Source organism: Crocodylus porosus, unplaced genomic scaffold (genome assembly GCF_001723895.1).
Source record: "Crocodylus porosus isolate Cpor-Errol unplaced genomic scaffold, CroPor_comp1, whole genome shotgun sequence".
Taxonomy (NCBI): Eukaryota; Metazoa; Chordata; order Crocodylia; family Crocodylidae; genus Crocodylus; species Crocodylus porosus.
In genome coordinates this window covers 179605417-179624845 of record NW_017728906.1, presented here as the reverse complement: position 1 = coordinate 179624845, position 19429 = coordinate 179605417, and the positions used below count along the sequence as shown (strand labels likewise).

At 43.0% G+C, this 19429-nt stretch overlaps 2 protein-coding genes across 4 annotated transcripts in view; one reads left to right on the top strand and one right to left on the bottom strand.

The window, feature by feature from the left end:
• The window catches only part of ANGPTL5 (angiopoietin like 5), a 20544-nt gene extending 7468 nt beyond the window's left edge, over nucleotides 1–13076 (bottom strand). The window contains exons 1-6 of one of the 2 annotated variants that reach the window (XM_019530279.1): nucleotides 11830–13076; nucleotides 10942–11087; nucleotides 8702–8849; nucleotides 7494–7597; nucleotides 6914–7007; nucleotides 5553–5653 (exon numbers count right to left, since the gene is read on the bottom strand). In XM_019530279.1, the coding sequence (XP_019385824.1) occupies nucleotides 5553–5653; nucleotides 6914–7007; nucleotides 7494–7597; nucleotides 8702–8849; nucleotides 10942–11043 (549 nt within the window). In that variant the 5' untranslated portion in view covers nucleotides 11044–11087; nucleotides 11830–13076. The remainder of the gene's footprint in view (nucleotides 1–5552; nucleotides 5654–6913; nucleotides 7008–7493; nucleotides 7598–8701; nucleotides 8850–10941; nucleotides 11088–11829) is intronic. The other variant, XM_019530280.1, reaches the window with a different exon arrangement.
• Nucleotides 13077–17181: 4105 nt separating this feature from the next.
• Nucleotides 17182–19429, top strand: part of CEP126 (centrosomal protein 126) — a 64125-nt gene continuing 61877 nt past the window's right edge. The window contains exons 1-2 of one of the 2 annotated variants that reach the window (XM_019530278.1): nucleotides 17182–17360; nucleotides 18814–18933. In XM_019530278.1, coding sequence (XP_019385823.1) covers nucleotides 17302–17360; nucleotides 18814–18933 — 179 coding nt within the window. In that variant the 5' untranslated portion in view covers nucleotides 17182–17301. The remainder of the gene's footprint in view (nucleotides 17361–18813; nucleotides 18934–19429) is intronic. The other variant, XM_019530276.1, reaches the window with a different exon arrangement.

Below are 19429 nucleotides of genomic sequence, written 5' to 3'. Positions count from 1 at the left end.
CTTTTTTGAAGTCAAGATATATGACATCAATCTCTTCTCCCCTGTCCAGGTAATAGGTTACCTGGTCGTAGAAGGTAATGAGACTGGTCATGCAAGACCTACCCACAACAAACCCATGCTGGCTATCTTTTAGGATGTTGGTTGGCCAGTCCATTAAGGATGGCCTCTTTAATAAACTTTTCTAAGATCTTCCCCAAGACAGAAGTCAGGCTGATGGGCGTATAGTTAGCCGGATCCACATTACTCCCTTTCTTGAAGATAGGCACCACATTGGCCTTCTTCCAGTCTTTGGGCACTACACCAGAGTGCCAGGAGTTTTCAAAGATCCGTGCCAGGAGCCGGGCTATGATTCTCACCAGCTCCTTGAGTACCCTTGGGTGTACACTGTCAGGGCTGGCTGACTTGAAGGTATCCAGCTTCTCAAGGTGTTCCTTCATGAGGTCAGCATTAATGGAGGGTAGGGGATCTCCCCCACCAGGACCGCCCTGTCCCATAGGACTGATGAAAAACTGACACAAAGCACCCATTTAATAGGTTGGCCTTTTCCTGGGCGTCAGTTGTCAGTTGCCCCATTTGGTTCAGCAGGGGTCCAATGTTGCCCTTGCTTTTGCTCCGGCTCCCCACATATCTGAAAAAGGACTTTTTATTGTCCTTGATGCTTGAAGCTAGTTGGAGTTCAGTTGCAGCCTTGGCTTTCCTGGTTTGCTCTGTGCAGGACCGGACCAGTGCAGAATAATCCTCCTTGGAGGTGAATCCCATCCTCCATCCTTTGTAAGCCTTTCTTTTTAGCCTCAGGAGGTCTGCTAGATCAAAAAGAATTAGAAGGAAAAAAAAGGAAAGTTTTGTTTGTTCTGTTTAGGTTGGGGCTTCCTGCCACTAATTGCCTCATTAGCAGCTTGTTACGGACACTGCCCTGTCTCCTTTGCCATGCGGAGCTGGCGTGTGGGTTCCATGGTTCTCCCGCGGCCGTTTCTCGCCCTCTTGGCCCCCAGCATCCCTCTCCCCTTGGGGTCCGGAGGTTACTGGTTCTCTTCAGGGGTCTGGGCCGGTGATGCTCCTCCCGCTGTCCACTTTGGCTTCACCTTGCCTCTTGGTGTCCCAGTGCAGAAACTGCGGCTTCTTCCTGCGCCGCGGCTCCGCTCTTCCCCACACTCACCGTTGTTCCCACAGCCTCCAGGTAAGTGGTGTGTGGTTCAGAGCTCCAGGATCTCTTGGCTCATGTTGATCCTACATTGTGGATCCCTCCTCTTGGATCCTTCTCCCAGAGAGAGTTTCCCCTGCAGCGCCTCTCTCATCTTGTGGTGCCCAAAGGCAACTTTCCCTAAGGAGCATTCGCTTCATATCCCTGGGCACTGAGGCCCATTGGCCCTCTGCAGGCGTGGGGCATCTCCTTGCCCCACCGAGCCATAATCACTATCAGCTGCAAGAGTTCTCAAGTAACAGGGTTTCGGTCTGGAACCCTGTTACACATACCCTAAGGTGTAATGTATAGACAGTCTCATACATGTAATGTATACATGAGGCCTCATAGTCAGAATGTTCCTCCTAATCCAACCTAAATTTCCTCTGCTGAAGCTTGAGGCCATTGCTCCTAGTCCTGTCCCCTACAGCCACAGAGAAAACCTTATCTCCATCCTCCCCATAAACAGCCCTTCAGATATTGGAAGACTTATCAAATCCCTCTCAGTCTTTCTCTTCTCCAGAAAAAGTATCTTGTTCTTTCAGCCTTTCCCATAAGTCCTGCTTCCTAGACACCTAATCTTTTCTCTTGCTCTGCACTGGACACTCTCCATTCTGCCCACATCCTTCTTGTAACCCCTTAGATCTTTCCTGGCAGTACCGCAGCCCAGCCAGTCTGTTTGTACATGCAATTATTCCATCCAAAGAGTAAGAATTGTTCTTCTTGAATCTCATCTGATTGACTGCATATCATTTCTCCAGTCTAGATCCTAACCCTACTCTCCAGTCCAACTTCACCCAACTTGGTATCATCCTCGATTCACTAAGTGTACACTTGATCCCATCATCCAAATCATTAATGAAGAATTAAATAAAGCCAGAGCCAGGCTCCTGGTGAACCCTACTTGATACCTCATACTAACTAGAAACCAAGACATTGATGACTACTTGTCGATTATAATAATCCAACCAGTTGATGATTACTTGTGTACCATGCTTCACTCATTATTTTAAGGAATCTTCCTACTTATATATACAATGACCAACTCTAACCTCTTTGGACACTACAACTAACCTTGAAATGTGGAAAAGTGTCAAAAATACTTCTGGAGTTAAATTAATGTTATCTTTTTAGATGCATCTGGCAAAAGTTATAGCAAGGAGAGTAAAAAAAATCCCTCTCCTCACTGAAAAGTTGTAGTTATAACTTCCTCTGTAAATCATTGGCAATTCCTTGATTCCAAGATGATCTCTGCCACAGCCCACTGATGGGTCTGGAAGTGACTTAAGAGTCCAATTCTTGAGCCACGGATCTGGCTGCAGATGTTTCAGGTCTTTCCACAGCAGAGAGTAAACTGTAGGCTTGGATTCTTCTCCTTTGCCACTGTCCACTCTCTCTTCTCTCCTTCAAGGGCAGGACACTTTACATCAAAATGGGCTGCTGCTTACTGAGGTTGTAGCACCACTGGAGTCAGTTAGCAGCCAGCTCCTCCTATGGCTCTTGATGATGGTATCTGTCTTCCTAAGATATGCCTTCAAAGTGTCCTTGAAGAATTTGCTCTAGCCATTATGAGATCTCGGGCCATAACTAAGATGAGAACAGAGCACCATGCATTTGTCAGCACTGTTAAGATCCTGCTTATTGGGCTCTTGTACAAAATGTTCACAGTCCTCCCCAGTTTCATGTCACCTGAAAATTTTCTCAAGAAACTGTCTATTTCAGCATCCAAATAATTAATAAACATGTTGCACAGCACAGACCTAGGACAGATCTCTGTGAGAGACTACTGAAAACCTGCTGCCATTCTGACATGGATCCATTTATAATTACCCTCTGCTTAAGCCAATTGTCTATGCGCCTTATACTAGTTTTGCTTAGCTTACATTTCTCCAGTACTGTATGTTTACAGGATTTTGTCAAAAGCCTTGCTGAAGTCCAGGTATATTATATCCAAACCATTCCCTTCATCCACCCAAGCAGTTAGTTTGTTGAAGGAGATCAAGTTTGTTAGCCACAATTTGCTTTTAGTAAATCCATACTCACTGCTTGTGATGGGTGTTTCCTTCTCCAGATGGTTTCAAATGGACTTCCTTAGGATTTGCATCCTGGGCATTCAGGTGAGCCTAACCCATCTGTAGTTCCATGGGTTCTCCTTTTACCCTTTCTTTACAGAGGGGCAATAAGTTTCCAGGCTTCTGGTACCTCTCCCATCTCTCACACCTTCAAAAATGCTATTACCAATGCCTCCAAAATCACTTCTACCACTTCCTTCAGTACCTTGGGATGATATTCAGCAAGCCCTGCCCTGCCCTTTCTGGAATTTAGCATTTTAGTTCTGTTGACCTGAGATCATTCAGACCCATCAAAAGCTCTCTGACCATTTCTTTCATTATCTCATCACTCAGCATGGCTCCTTCCTTATCCAAATAATCCATATTAGCTGTCTGGTCACAGCCTAGTTTTTGTCAGGAGATGGAGGCAAAGTATGTGTTGAGTAGCTCTGCCTTCTTGGTGGCTTCTGTTAAGAGTTCCCCCTAGCTATTTAACAGTGAACTGCAGCATGCCTTGTAGGTCTGCTACCCCGAGTCCCAGCAGGTGGAGGTCTGACCCGTTTGCTGCTCTCTCCAGCCCCACTCCACCTCCATCTCCCACCTGCCATTCTTTGACTGAAATCCACCTATTTGGAATCTAGTGTCTTAGTTATGCTGAATTCCTGATTTCACCATCTCAGGATCTTGAATTCTATCATACTGCAATAGCTTCCTCAAGTTTTCCATCAGCTTCACATCTTCCCCAATTCTTCCCTATCATCACAGCAAGATTCAAGATAGATGTTCCCCTAGGTGTATCCTCAACCTTCTAGAACACAAAGCTGTCCTTCACACAAGTTAGAAACTGGCTCAACAGTTTATGCTTGGTTGTCTTGTTCATCTAGCAGCTGTCCAGAAAACTGATGCCTCCCATCAATACCATCTCAAAACTTTTATCTTCAACCAAATACATCCTGATCGCCTATCTTTTTCCTGAACCAGGAGATGCTCCCTGTTTTGCTGGTTAGGAATAATTTTCTAATTTCCAGTGCAAATTTATTCGTGAGTACTTCATACCGATTTTTCTTGTCCCACTGTCTTCCTTTTCTAGTGCTTACTCTTAATGGATTTATAGACAGCAGTTATATCCTGTCTTGACCTTCATTTGGCTGAGCTAAACAAGCCATTCTCTTTCAGTTTCTTCTCGTAAGATTTGTTTTCCATCCATTCCATCAGCATTAACTTTCTCTACAGCTTTACCTAGTTATTAGATAAGAAAAGAATATGTTTAAGCCAGTAGTTCTCAACCTTTACAGTGCATGGGCCAGACGAGTGGGGCAGAGCCAGTCAGCACACAGCCCAGGCTGCAGACTGGCTCTGGCACATCAGGGCAAAACCAGTACGCAGGACCATGTTATCCAACTCATGGGGTTCCCATTAGTAGGATAACATGGTCCCGCATGTGTAATAACAAGGGAATGATGGCAGCATTAATTGCTATAGGACTCTCAGAGCCACGGCAATTTACACTTCCACCACTCCCCCCACTGCCATATTTCTACCCTCATGGGAAGCCCCATGGGCTAGATAACTCAGCTCTGTGGGCTAGATGCAGCCCATGAACCATACCTGGAGCAACACTGGTGCGGGAAGCCACACTGAGAAACAGTGTCTGTGTTAAAATTGTGCATCCTTGTCAGTTTTGGCAATAGCTTGGGAGACTACAAGTAAATGTCCTGAGGTCTATGGGGCCTAAGAGAATTTCTTCCAGCCCCTCAAGTTCTGTTTAGTTGTCACATTGTGCCTTGTGCTACTTCCATAGTCCAGCTATTCATGCCCATGACAATGGCACAAACACTTGTAAACACTGTGAGATGTTTTGTAGAAAAAAGGATGGTCCTGCTGTTAGGACACTGCCTTTGGATCAAGGGAACCTGAGTTTAATTTCCTACTACACCACAGAATTGCTGTTATCTTGAACAATTGCTAACCCTCTCTGCACCTGACCTTCTTATCTCTGAACTGGACATAATAAAGCTACTCTTTATTAGCTTTATTGGGTGTGAGGAGGCATGAGAGATGTATATGGTATATCAGATAATAAGCTTTTCTCTTCCACATGGAATTCATTTTACATGATAAGGGATGCCAAAATTCTACACCAAAGATTAAAATTCTTTGTGGGAAAGATTTCAAATAGTAATGACGACACAGATACCTGGATGATTTTTAATACAATTCTGATACTGAAAAACATTCAAAGAAAATAATTAAAATTATAAAACATATTCTTATTATATATTCTCAAGGAAAGACCATTCAATGTGAAATAAGTTTGTTACCTCATAAGCAAATTTTGATCCTTCTGGATGGATAATGTACAGGCCAGATGGAGTTTTTGAAACAGAACCTACGGTATCTTTAATATCAGTGCAATCCAGTCCTAGAAAACAAATTATTCATTGCAGTGCAGGCTAAGCACTGTAAAACCAAATAACGGTTAAACATATATAGGCAGACATTTTGCTAAGAATGTTTGAACCATCTCAAATTATATTTTGATGTAGATAAAATATAAAATGATCATTTATCACAGTTTTTTTAATGAAAATTCTCTCAGGTATGATCAGAAAATGACAAATTTTAGAGAACTTCCATTATACTATACCCCTTTAGAAAGTTCCTGCAGAAGATTTCTTCTTCTGGCCAAAGATAAAGATGGAATATAATTCGTAATAAAAAACAGCACTGTAGAGAATGTAAATATTACACATCACAGGTCTGATCCTACAGGTAATTTCGTATTAAGAATGCCCTTCATTTGAAAGCCTGTCTAAATCTATCCTTATCGTGCAGTTGCTCCAGTAAGAGATATCCACAAAAATCCTTGCCTTACATGCTGAGTCAATGGAAGATTTGTCCAAGTAAGGATTTCAGGATAAGACTTTAAAGTAATTGCTGACTTCCTCTGCAGATATTTGGATTCACAGTTTATTAATCTTTTAATCAAACTATGTATCAAAACAGCTCTGTTTCTGAGTTTGAGCTCAATTACTCATTGATTTAGCAAAGTGAGTAGTCTCATTGAAGTTAATGGGACTTCTTGGAAGTAAATTTCCTCTCCTTGGAAGGGTGAAAACAAAGAGTACGTATGTGAAGCAGGGGTTTTGTACTTAGTTTTATGCACAGGTGTGACTTTTACCCAGTATGAGCAAAGAAGCATTGATTTACAAGGTACTTAGAATCCTGTCCTCTCGCTACAGAAAGAACTCAGCACCTCACAGGATCAAGCCTGTTCAAGTCACAGGATCAGGCCAAGTTTAAGCCTGATACTTTGCATGATTTTTTCCACTTAAGAGTAAGTTTGGTTTAAAAACAGCAGTAGGAACTGCCATTATCAGGAACAAAGTTCATGTTTGCCTAAAATCTCTCCCAAGCATGCAATTGGTTCAACTAACGATATCACCCCTCAAAAATATCCTTGCCTCTTGCATATTTCCTACACCCTCAGAGCTACAACATTATTTCAACACTTAACACCTTCAAACATTTTACAAATTTTCCAAAGATGATATATGGAGAATGAACACCAAGTAAGTACTATAAATCCCATATTTTCTTCGCTGTGCTTTTCTTATTTTTTTATCAGGATATCATAAAGGTAAACAGTGAAGTATAAAGGTTAAGCAAGGTAAGTATTTACCATGAGACTGAACTGTTTTGTAAGGAAGCAGATCCAAATGCTTTTGCAATACTTCTCCATTCAAAAGAAGGACCCTGTTCATAAGTTCATTCACCTGCAAGCATAAGGTCATTTGAACATACTCAGACTGGAGCAGCAAGATTTGAATTCTAAAGACTTGCTTATTCCCTCCCAGATGCGCACACTCTGAAATTTATTTTACTGACAAATAGCAATGCACATGCCTAATGTATTAATGTACTGAAGTCAACACCCAATTTTCCACATCTTGTGTCTATAGTCTATTAGGTCTTGAACCAACTAGCACTAACATCAAGAAAAGTCTTTCAATGGACCAGTTGGGACTTTGACCAGGCCCATATAGCTATACAAAGTGAGCGTACACTGTAAAGCACAGTCAAATTAGCGTGGCAGTATTGTCCATGGCATTTATACAAGTGTAAATCACTGTCCAAAGTGGAAGGCACTGGAGAACAACATCTGAGTTTTTATTGTTTTAAGTAAAATATAAACCTTAGATAAGCAACAATGACCATGCTAAATTAGAGAAAATTCACTAAGTATAAAGGAAAATGAGTACCTGATTAGAAAGATAATCCAAAGACGACTGTTGATCATCCATCATATTTCTTATCATTTGTTTTGTACTTCTTGCATATTCAACAAGGGAACTCTGCAGATTTCCTTGAAAAGAGGTATTGTCAACCATTATATTATAGACATAGACATTAGGGCTGGAAGGGACCTCAGGAGATCATCGAGTTTTATAAAACTAAAGAACCATTTTAAGCTGAATAAACTCCATATCTGTTTCATGAAGTTTAAGGCCACTGACAAATATTCAGTTAAAAGGTATGATGGGATCTGTTCCGCAATCCCAAGATTCATACCTCCTGCCATGCTACATGTGCATAGCAGGATGTGTAATTTTGGGATGGTGGATCTATCTATGCCCTACTTGCCAGTACAAATAAGGTCTAGCAAAAGTGCCCAACCAGCTGATTGTCAGCTGGCTCCAGGGACCCATCAGGCAGTTTGAGCCCCTGGAGCTGGGCACTAACCAGCTGGCTGGGGACAGCATGGGGACCACATAGGGGCCTGTTCGAGCCCCATGGAATTCCACCCAGCCACACAGACGTTTTGATCATGCATTTTAAGGCAAGATTTAAATCAGCCACAAGATCATTACACATTCTTATGTAATAATTGTGTGGCTGTTTTTGCTTTGTGTTGTACCCTTAACTGCCTGAACAAGTGGCCAGATTACACTGTAAAACATGACTAACCAGTTAATCGTGCTTTAAGCATAACATCTGCCAGGGGCCTAAGTGAATATTGAAGGTAACTTATTTCAAAGTGCTCGAATGAGACTTAAATCCTCAGTGTATGCAAACTGTCATGGCTCCGTTGACTTGTGTGGAATTATGTCAATTCAGCTGAAGATCTGCCTCTGTGCAAACAAGAATCTCATCCTCTTCACATTTGGGATGCTTAGAGAACAATGCTTAGAGAACTCTGGAGAAGATTGCTTTAGTGCCTGTGTAGCATGGCAATGCAGAAGAGAGTATAAGGAGTCGTCTCCCAGGTAGACATCTGCACTAGGGACAGACCGTGGCACAGTCCTGCACTAGGGACAGACCATGGCACAGTCCTTCTGTGCTCAATAGTAAATCATTTGCCTTGTGGGGCAGGTGCTGGTACATATTCTTAGGCAGAATCAAATAAATACTACACAGTGTAGTGTACTGTTCACTGCTGAAGCAAAAGCTTTTCTCAAAAAATACATACTGCACATGTAGTGTTTTTCTCCTCGTAACATCTTTGCTTGAACGCTGCATGGTACAAGGCATTGTTCTTTTTGCTTTGAAATAGCTGTTGATTTATTTTTCTCACTTGCTTTATGAGGTTCTTCCACAACATTGACATTGGGTGTACCCTATTATACCAAACAATGGAAAGAAAAATAAATTAATCATAAAGCATATATAAAATAGTTCCTGAGAATCAGAAACAAGGCAGGTCATCATTTACATTTTCCACCACATCATCCTTTTAAAAAGTTCAAGTAGTGTAAACTATACTGGTCACCTAATAAATCACAGAAAAAACAAAGTTTTATATCCTGCAAAATTCTCTGGAGTGTTTCCTGATCCACAGCATCTCACAGGATTGAGACGGGGATGAATTTTTAAAAAATTTTAAAAGTTACTAACCTTTACACTGTGCATTGTAAACCACAGACCTGAGCTGCCAAATACTACTGAGCCATTCACAATACAAGAGGCACCATATTCACAAGAAGATGCTTCCCATACCACATCCAAATTAATATATTTACAGTCTGCTGAAGGGGTAGGTCCTTAGTGAACTCCATTGGAAAAAAAAGTCTTAAATTCCTCTGAAGTGGAAGGTAAATATTTACATGGACACAATTTAAATAATCAGATTTTAAGGTAAAGTATGTATTAGAGAAAAGGAAAGTAGTGCCAAAATTCTTTCCCCATAACTTTTTGTGGATTTATTAAACAATTTTAATTTTTTTTTTTTTTTTGGGGGGGGGGGGTTCCTATGTCCCTGGTCCTGTGCAGAAGACCATACAAAGAGGAAAAAAAACCATAAACGTAAATATTCAAAGATCTGTCAAGGTAAGAAATGGAAAAATGTTTTCTCCAATTCCTTTTGGTTATGAGACTCTTAAGTGTCCCTTATAACAATACTTGCAACAACTCATAACAGGATAGTATAAAACTGTGGCCCCTAGCTCACTGGCAACACACTGCCCGTCAGACCCCCCCAATACTGACCACAACCACAGAGCGAAAAACAGTTAAAACTGAGGTTGACAGAGAGACACCTACAATAAAGCCTACAGAGCTCGATCATCTGTTTCCGTTGTGTAATTAGTTGGTTTGTTTCTTAAGCTGCAGCATCTAGTCTCTTATTTCAAAATAGACACAAAGCAACCCTACCATAAAAATGATGGTGTTATTCCCAGCCTGTCATCTGTTAGCTCTGGGATAGCAAAGATTAAGGACCAAAGATTTACTTGTACATTGGTCTGTGAAAAAGAAAATACTGCAATTGACTTTCCAAATGTTCTTTTCCTGTACAAGGCTGATTCTACTGCTTATTAATATCAGCATTTTAGCAAGACCATGTATTGTGTTTATAAACTGTGGTTTTTCAAACTGAGGTATATTTTTTTAAACATTCGGATTTTAAAAGGAAAAGCTCATTTAGCCCTGAATATTTCTTCACTATATTCATCCTCCCTTCCTGTTACAGATTCCTCCTTCTGGCAGTGACTCTATAGTGGCATAACACTAGAAAGTTTTTTGCCGGGAGCTGATTTTTACTTTAAAAGGTGAAAGTTAAAATTGTAAAATCTTTTTGTTTTCTATCTTTTAAGGCAATCTTCTGAATTAGTTCTACATTTACGTCTTTTGTCTCCTCTGTAGATTACTGTGTTTCTTTCTTGGGTCACAGCATCCAGTCTCTTATTTCAAAATAAACACAACACAAGAAAATTTATGTAACGGTTAAAAATAGCATTCTTGAACCAGAGTTTTATACCGAGGTTTCATTGTGGCTACCCACCAGATGTTCAATTAATGGCCCGCCCATCTTTCTTATCCAGTATTTATTTAAAAACAAAACCAAAAACACAAAAGTTTATGAACAAATAAAAAAATCAGATTCTAACCTAAGTTATACAGGTCTAAATTTTAGTGACAGAAGCAAATAAATTAGCCTGGATTTATATAGATGTAAATAAGATCAGATTCTGGACTTAAGATTCAAATATTAAATAAAAATCAGATTTAAAAAAGCTGTGTTCCACCATTATTTAACTGACTTGTTGCTAACAATTTTGACACATTTTTCCTTATCAGAGGACACTTAACTGCTCTATACTTCATAATCCATCTGGAATAAGACCATCTATTTCAAAAACATCTCTCAGTATTCTGAATCTCTTTTAAGTTGCATTAATTATCTTATCAGAGTAATGTAATTAAGAAGCTTACCTTAGTAGAACAGGGTCTGATGTTACCTAACACAATCTTTCCTCCCCAACTGAATAAAAATATATTCAGACAAATCAATGAAGTTGCACTAAAGTGGATCATCTTTTACTTGAAGAAATGCAAATGCTTTGCCTGGTTTCAGATTTCTGTGGAAAGGATTGTACACTATGAAGTCTTAAGTTAAGTATTTGGGAATGCTTACAGCACAAACAGCAGCCAACACATGTATCCTTTTATGCCTGGATTTAATAAAACATATTTCATTTACACAACAGATTGTTGCATCTCATATAAAACACTGTTTTCATCCTGTAGGCAAGTACTTCATATTACCCCATATCACACAACTAAATATATTAACACTTTAGTTTAATTAGATTGCACTAGGTCTTGATATATGTTACCATTTGAACATGCACTGAGGAGATCAGGTTAGTTAAAAATAGTTAATCTGCATCTTAATCATTTTAAATGTGTTTACCTTGAAAATGAAACTACTGTATTGTTGTACCAGCAGTGCTGAGGAAGCACTTTCAGAATATGTAGGTTTCTGGTTTTAACTTAAAAATGATAACTACACACTGTGGTTTAAAAAAAAAGATCTGAGACTATGCGTCTAAAAAAAGTAATTCATCTGTGCTATATAGAAATTTTTTTATAGTGGCCAGTAATAGATTTTAGAGATCTCTCAAGCTCAGTTTGATACATCTCTAGGAATAAAGGGAATGAGACTGGGCCAACTTTTAAAATAGTTTAAGGAAAAAAGTATTTTCCCTTTGCTATATGGTCATAGTATGCCTAAAAATCTGAAAAACAGGAAGAAATCAACACTTAAAAGCATGAAGCCTTAATTATAAGCTCTATAAAATGTTCACACCCAAAAAGTACCTGGATTTGGAAATTGAATCTTACATGAGAGTTGTGGATGCTATCTAAGTCAACGGCAGCTTGGAATATTCAGTATCACTCAAAATGAGACCTTCAATTGTTATAAACGGTTTCACAGCATCTCTATATAACATTGAAAGACACCAATAACTTCTTTGTTCATATTTTAGTCAAGCACGAGGAAGTGTGCTAGCTGCCTACAGAGTCCATGTAGTGCCTTCTTCTATGCTGTATGAATCATGATTCGAACAGGATCAGTTATCCCTCTGGTGGGCAGTCATTACTTACACAGCGATGACAGGAGGCCAGTTCCCCCCTAATACCAGCCTTAAAACCAGCAGATCAGAGACTACTCTGATACTAGTACCTGGCCTTCACACTGGCCCCTGCTCTTCTGGTAACTGTGTCAGATTCTGGCTTGGGGCTTCCTCCCAATTGTAACCCTCAGCTTCTGACCCTGGGATCATTCTTCACTCTGATCCTGGCCAAGTGTGACCTATGACTTCCTAACTCCGGCTTCTGGACCTTGGCCTGCCCCTGATCATGATTTCAACACCTGGATTCAGGCTGTAGCCCTGGATTCAGCTCACATCCCAATTCTGACACCTGCACATGGGTGAAAAAGGATGGAGTCAGATCCTTGAGTCTGCTATTCCTCCTTCCATGCAGCATCGCCGAGTGGAACTTAGAGAGAAGTACTGGAACAAGATGAAGGGCCATAGCAGATTAATTCCCTGGCAAAAACAGCAAAGTGGCCTGCTCCTGTGGGGCAGGGCAGGGCAAGGCAGGGCAGTAAACCTATAATCTCGCTCAGTGGTTCTCAACATTTTAGACTTGAGGCTCCTCTCATTGCAGCCAAGACTCCCATTGGAAAATGTCAGCTCTTAGTTTTCATTTGATTTTTGACTGCATAAAAATAATAGAGCAATTCTCCTGTTGCTAAGAACTCAGAAAGACCACAAAAGGTCACAATGCTTTTAACACAGTGGGTTTGTATTTAAAATCTCCAGGTTTATCTTGTGAACCATGTTTTACACACTTAATACTGCTAATATTGTACTGAATCCCACCCAGCTGTGAAGCTTGGGTGACCTACAGGGAACACCTGAAAAGCCTGGAGTGTTATCACCGGTGGAAGATCCTTGGCATAAAGTTGGAGGATCATCACACTAGTGTCCTCACCGATGCCAACACCACCAGTATGGATGTGTTGATTATTTGACATCAGTTGTGGTGGACAGGGCACTGTGTGCAAATGTCTGATGTATGTTTGCTGAAACAACTATGCTCCCTACTCAGCCAAGGACAAAGGACACATGGGGGCCAGAGGAAATGCTTCAAGGACACCCTCAAGGCAAACATTAAGAAGTGTGGCATTGACACCACAAATTGGGAAAAACTTGCCTGGGACAGGTCTACGTGGCTTGCTTTGAGGAAAACCAACTTGCCCTGGAGACAAAAAACCAACAGAAATGGAAGGAAAGAAAACAGGACCGAGAAATCTGTGGTTCGACTCTCCCTTTAACCACCGCCTATGGCATTTGCCAGAGTCTGCGACTCTAGGGATCTTAGCCAAACTGACTTATCTGCAATCCTTTACTTGACCCATGAGAGTGATCATCCTCAATCCCAAGGGATCACCGCTGTAAATCCCACAGGACACCTGAAAGGATCTCAAGGCACCCCAGGATGCCTTGATCTAGCCCATAAATGGTTAGGAATGGATCTTTACTCCTCACTCAGGCAAAACACCCAATGCCCTCTTTCAGACTAAGAAATATTGAAAAATAAACCTCATCAATTAACAACAGTTCAATAACCAGTTGGCAGTCATTCAAGATATGCTTGTCAGTAAATATGCACTACAAAGACATTCAGTCACAAATGTATTTTAATTATCTGATGTTTCTAACGTATTACATGTAAAAGACAAGTTAATGAAAACATCATTAACATTACAAAATAAAACACTAAGAGGTTAGGAAATTCCAGGATTAAGGGAAAGATGATTCACTTTGCCTGTATACATGACTGGAGCCACAATCCCTGGATGGTCTTTTATGGAAACAGGAATAGAGCCTCTCTCAACAAATGTTCAAGTTGCTGATAAAAAGTCTGAGACACTTTCCCCCAAACAGTCAGAAAAATGGTTTAGCACAGTTTTAACATTCTGTTTTCCCTTAACTTCATTCTAAAACAAGGATGAATTGTTTTTGTTGAAAGCAAATAAATAAATCTGTGAAAGAGAACATGCAAATGAAAATGTTTAACTTGAATGATTAGGGGTTGGTAAAGTTGAAGTTCTAAGCAATCAAAAACAAGTTAAAAAGAGAAGTGCTATCTATTTTAATGACACCAGTTGCCATCAGCATCCCATTATTAACAATCATTGAAATTGTTTCTTTATTTTGAAAGAAACAATACTAATTGTAAAATGTATGACTCTTCACTTTTAATAATTAGAAACGAATAACATCTGTCAAGTTTGATACAGGCAGATTATATCAACCTAATCTTGACCAGGTCACACAATCCTTGGATGCAGGTGTCACGGTGGACGTAGTCTTTCTGGACTTTAGGAAGGTCTTTGACACTGTCTCTCACCCCACTCTTGTTAAAAAATTAGGAGATTGTGGTGTCGATGCCTATAGTCAGATGGGTCACCAATTGGCTGGAGGGCCGCACCCAGAGAGTGGTGGTGGATGGGTCATTTTCGACCTGGAGGGATGTTGGCAGTGGGGTCCCCCAGGGCTCGGTCCTTGGGCCCGCACTGTTCAACTTCTTCATCAGCGACTTGGACGAGGGGGTGAAAAGCACCCTGTTCAGATTTGCAGATGACACGAAGATGTGGGGAGAAGTGGGCGTGCTAGAAGGGAGGGACAGGCTGCAGTTGGATCTGGACAGGTTACAGGGGTGGATGGATGAGAATAAAATGGGATTCAATACTGACAAGTGCAGGGTACCGCACCTAGGAAGAAAGAACCAGCACCATACCTACAGGCTGGAGAACTCCCTTCTCCTCAGTTCAGAGGCAGAAAAGGATCTTGGAGTCATTATAGACTCCAGGATGAACATGGGCTGCTAATATGGGGACGCAGTCAGGAAGGCCAAGCATACCTTGTCACGCATCTACAGATGCATCACGAGGAGGTCCAAGGAGGTGATCCTCCCCCTCTATATGACATTGGTCAGGTCGCAGTTGGAGTACTGCATCCAGTTCTGGGCGCTGCACTTCAGGAGGGATGTGGACAACATGGAGAGGGTCCAGAGGAGGACCACTCACATAATCAGAGGGTAGCAAGGCAGGCCCTACGAGGAGAGACTATGAGACCTGAACCTGTTCAGCCTCAAGATAAGGCTGAGGGGGGTCTGGTGGCTGTCTATAAACTAGCCAAGGGAGACCAGGAGGCAATGGGAGAGTCCCTGTTCCCTCGAGCACTAGTGGGAGTAACAAGGAATAATGGCCATAAGTTGATGGAGAGTAGATTCAGGCTAGATATCAGGAGGCGCTATGTCAGTCAGGGCAGCTAGGATCTGGAACCAACTTCCAAGGGAAGTGGTGCTTGCTCCTACCCTGGGGGTCTTCAAAAGGAAGCTAGACAGACACCTTGCTGGGGTCGTTTGACCCCAGTACTCTTTCCTGCCATGGCAGGGGGTCGGACTTGATGATCTGCTCAGGTTATTCTTCCGACCTGATCAACTATGAAACTATCTTGTAGGCTCCTTTTATAAAAGCAAGCAATGAAGCAAACACTATTATTTCTCATAAGGTAGCCCCTACATTAAAATCTTGTAGGGACTTGTTCCCCATCACTTACGGTAGGGATGTCAAACTCACCCTGCCCCGCAGACCAGATGACTGGTATAGGGACTGGTCCACAGGACGTATTTGTCCCAGGTACCCCATACCTCTTCCCCTGTATACCTGATCTGGTGATTGCTCTAGCCTGTCTGGGACCCATACTGCATGCTGCACAGATTTTGAAGTGACTGGAATGGGCACTGCAGTCAGTGCAGTCTGGCTGAAATGACATACAGTGGCCACCCCAGCCAGACTACACTATACGCAGTACCCACTTCAGCTGGTCAGGGACCTGTCCTGCATGCACACACACCAGGATCCATGCTGCACACAGTACAGGTCCCAGACTAGCTGAAGCAACTTCCAGATCAGGTATGTTGGGGTAAAGAGAGAGGGTCCCACACTATTTCCTATATCGGTCTGATCAGACCCAGGGGACGTCACCAGGGACTAGATGGCCAGAATATGCTGCAGACCAGATCCAGTACCCAGACTATGTCCAACTCGCCTGCTTCAGTACATCAGTTATTATTGATGATCTGGGTCATTTCTCCACTCTTTCTGTGTTGTTGGAAAGCTGAGAGTAGGCTGCTTCCTGTCCCTAAAGCAGGGGTGAGCAAACTGCAGCCCACAGGCCAGATGCGGCACACCAGGCCATTCTATCTGGCCCACGGAGCCCCTAAAATTTTAAAAAGTTAATATTTATCTGCCCCTGGCTGCCTGTCATGTGGCCCTCAATGCCTTGCCAAAACTCAGTAAGTAGCCCTCTGCCCAAAATCATTGCCCACCCTGCCCTAAAGGAATCCCAAGAACTACCTCAGTTCCTCAGAGACCTCAGCTGGCAGCTCCTCCTTGAAGCAGTCACACTTTTGCCAAAAAAGGCAGACATTGGCACACGCCTACCTCCACTAACCAGGTTGCAATACCTGGATGAGTGTAAGGCTATCTGCTTTCCTCCCACTCCTTCGCACACATCTCCAAGAGGAGTTTTGCTAGCGGGTGTGTGCAGGCTCCTTTGTCTCTTTCAGGGGGCAGTGGGTGCTGGACAGTGTGCTCTGCTCCGGGTCCCTTTCTGGATCCCTGGTTCTGAAACTGCAACCTTGCTCCCAACCCCTGTCTTCTTTTTTTTATTTGTCCCTAGTTATTTTCTCTGTGGCCTTTCAGGGGTGCACAATCCCATGAAAGTAGCAAACAGGCCTGTCCCTAAAGGATGGAGCTATGGCAGCGGCGGTTCACCTCGCATTCCTCTGCACCCAAAGCCCGCAGACACGGCTCCCTATCCATGCCAATCAAGACGCGGCAGCCAGGATCCCTGGGGGCTCCTAGGGTCGCAAGAGGCTCAAGAGAGGATTAGATCCACCTTTCCGGGGAGCTACCGCTCCCACTCCCCTCCCCGCTTAATCTGCTGCTCCCCGCGCCCGCCGCTCCCTCTGTCCCCGGCACTGCTCCAGGCAGGCGCCCCGCGCCCAGCACTTGGCCGCCGCCCCATTGCGCATGCGCGGCTGCCCCGCCCGGCCCCAGGCCCCGCCCCTGGTTCCCGTTGCGAAGGCAGCGGCGTCGCCGGTTGCCGGGATGGCGGTGGAGGCTGCGGCCGGGGCAGGGGCCTGCGCCCGCAGGGCGCCCGCCGGGCCGGCAGCGCGGACGGGGAAGGCGGCAACCGCTCGCGGGTGATGAAGCCCAGCGGGAGCGTCGCCGCGGAGGCCCGCTGCGGTCCCTCCGCCGCCCACGCGTATCCTCCGCGGGCCGGGAGAATGGAGCAGGCCAGGGGGGCGGGTGAATGCACGGGACTGGCCGTCGGGGCAGGGACTCTGCTCGACCTCCGACAGATGCTCCTAAGCCCTGCGCAGGCTGCAGCCAGGCTGAGTCCCCTTCCCCCCACAGACCAAGCTATACCCCCACTCGGGGCACCCTCCAGACCCGGCCCCCAGGCAGAGCAGGCGCTGTCCATCTGGCCCTGGGCACCACTGCGCTCCTTACTGCTTAAAACGAAGGGAGTTTTCAGCTCCCCCACTGGAATATTATTGCATGTTGTAGGTAGCACCAAGTTCACAGGGATGTAGCACTGGGCCAGGCCAGTGAGGACCACATCTTCACAGTGCGACCCGGCTTCCTGCCCTGGCAGTGTGTGCACGCAGCGTGCTGCTGGGAGGATTCATGCCCTGCAGACCCCTGACCTTGTTCTCAGAGTTACTGTCTGTACGGAAGAGAACTGAAGAAGCCTTGGGATTTGTAGAGGACGGTTGTAGCTGTGATGGTCTGAGAATTACGCTGGGTGTGCTGGAGAAATACTTTGCTGTTGCTGCACCACTAACACGTACCCACTTGGGGTGGCGGTGATGTGCAGCTCAGGTGCTGGGGCTTTTCAGCATTTGTGTTACTGAGCTCTGAACAGGATTAGATGGCAGGATATGCTCTTTGTACCCTTTGCTTGTCCCGATGCTGCTGCATGCTCTTGTTTGGTACTACCAAGTATGCCTGATTAAAAAGCTTATATTTGTTTCCCTACTCTAATCTCTCTTTCTAGTCATGGGATTTTTAATGTAACCTGTGTTGTAGTGTTGGATCATAAGGACAGTGTGTGATTTTTACATTATAGTTTCCTTGCTCTTGTTGTTTGTATTGTGAACAAGATTCAGAAAAACTCTTCATTCCTGACCCAAGTGTTTCGTTATCTGCAATGTAAAGATGAGATTAAACAGTAAAAGGTGTATGTAGACGTGTGGGATGTCTGTTCAGACACGCTGTAATTACAGCAGATTAATCAAATCTACTACAGTGGGCTAATTAGCAAGCTCCAGCAGCCTTGGTGTCTCATGTATTGAGTGTCTTCGCTCTTCAAAATGGTGGCATGGGGCGCTTTAACTAAATGATAAGTGTAAACCCCAGCAACTTGTTACGGTCATAGAAACTGAGAGATGGAATTACTCTCTTTATGCATGTACATTGTGATAATATCTTTTCTATATCTGCATTCTGTTGCTCATGAATACAATTTACTTCTCAAAAAGGTACGTAATAAAGCACCAGTCCTTCAATGAAATCCATGCAAACAGAAAAAATCCTGTTTTTAGTCTATACCTGAGAATTACAGCTTGTTTTTTAATCAGTCTAGTACACAGTAAGAATACTGACTAGGAATTTCCAAGATTTTAGCTACAACTTCCTTAACTAAATACTAATAGAACCGTAACGTTTCATCTTGGAAGAGATTTAGAAGAAGAGCGTCAAGCGTTACGGGAGGATCAAAAAATATATCGAAGTCGGGCACGAAAATATTTTACAGAGACAAATAGAAGAAGAAGGTAACCTCATCTTAATAAGCTATGGACTTAAATAATAGCACTGCTTCATTCCAAGGGAATCCAGGGTTTAAGGGTTCATTAATTTTCGTTGCTATAGGGCATCCAAAATATAAAAAGAACTGTGTGAGTACACAGCAGGGTTGGTCATTATTTTAAAAACCCATAATAACTAATTTGTTTATCACCATTTATTCTTTGTCTTGTGGATCTGATTTGGATTCCTTGTGTTCCCAATGAGTGGGAGCTTTGGATAGGCAACAAATACAGGATTGAGCCTTTTTTATACAGAAATAGGTAGTAATGAAGGCCTCTTGAGAGAATATTTGAAAAGTTGCATATAAATTTTCTACTATTTCACCATTTTTCAATTACGTATCTTGAATCAGTCATTTAAGTACCACAGTAGTAAATGGCATAGGTGATTTATGTGATGCTGTGTGAAATCCTGAGATCTGTCAGTAATTCATAAGAGAAACGGTAGATACAGCTTACAAAA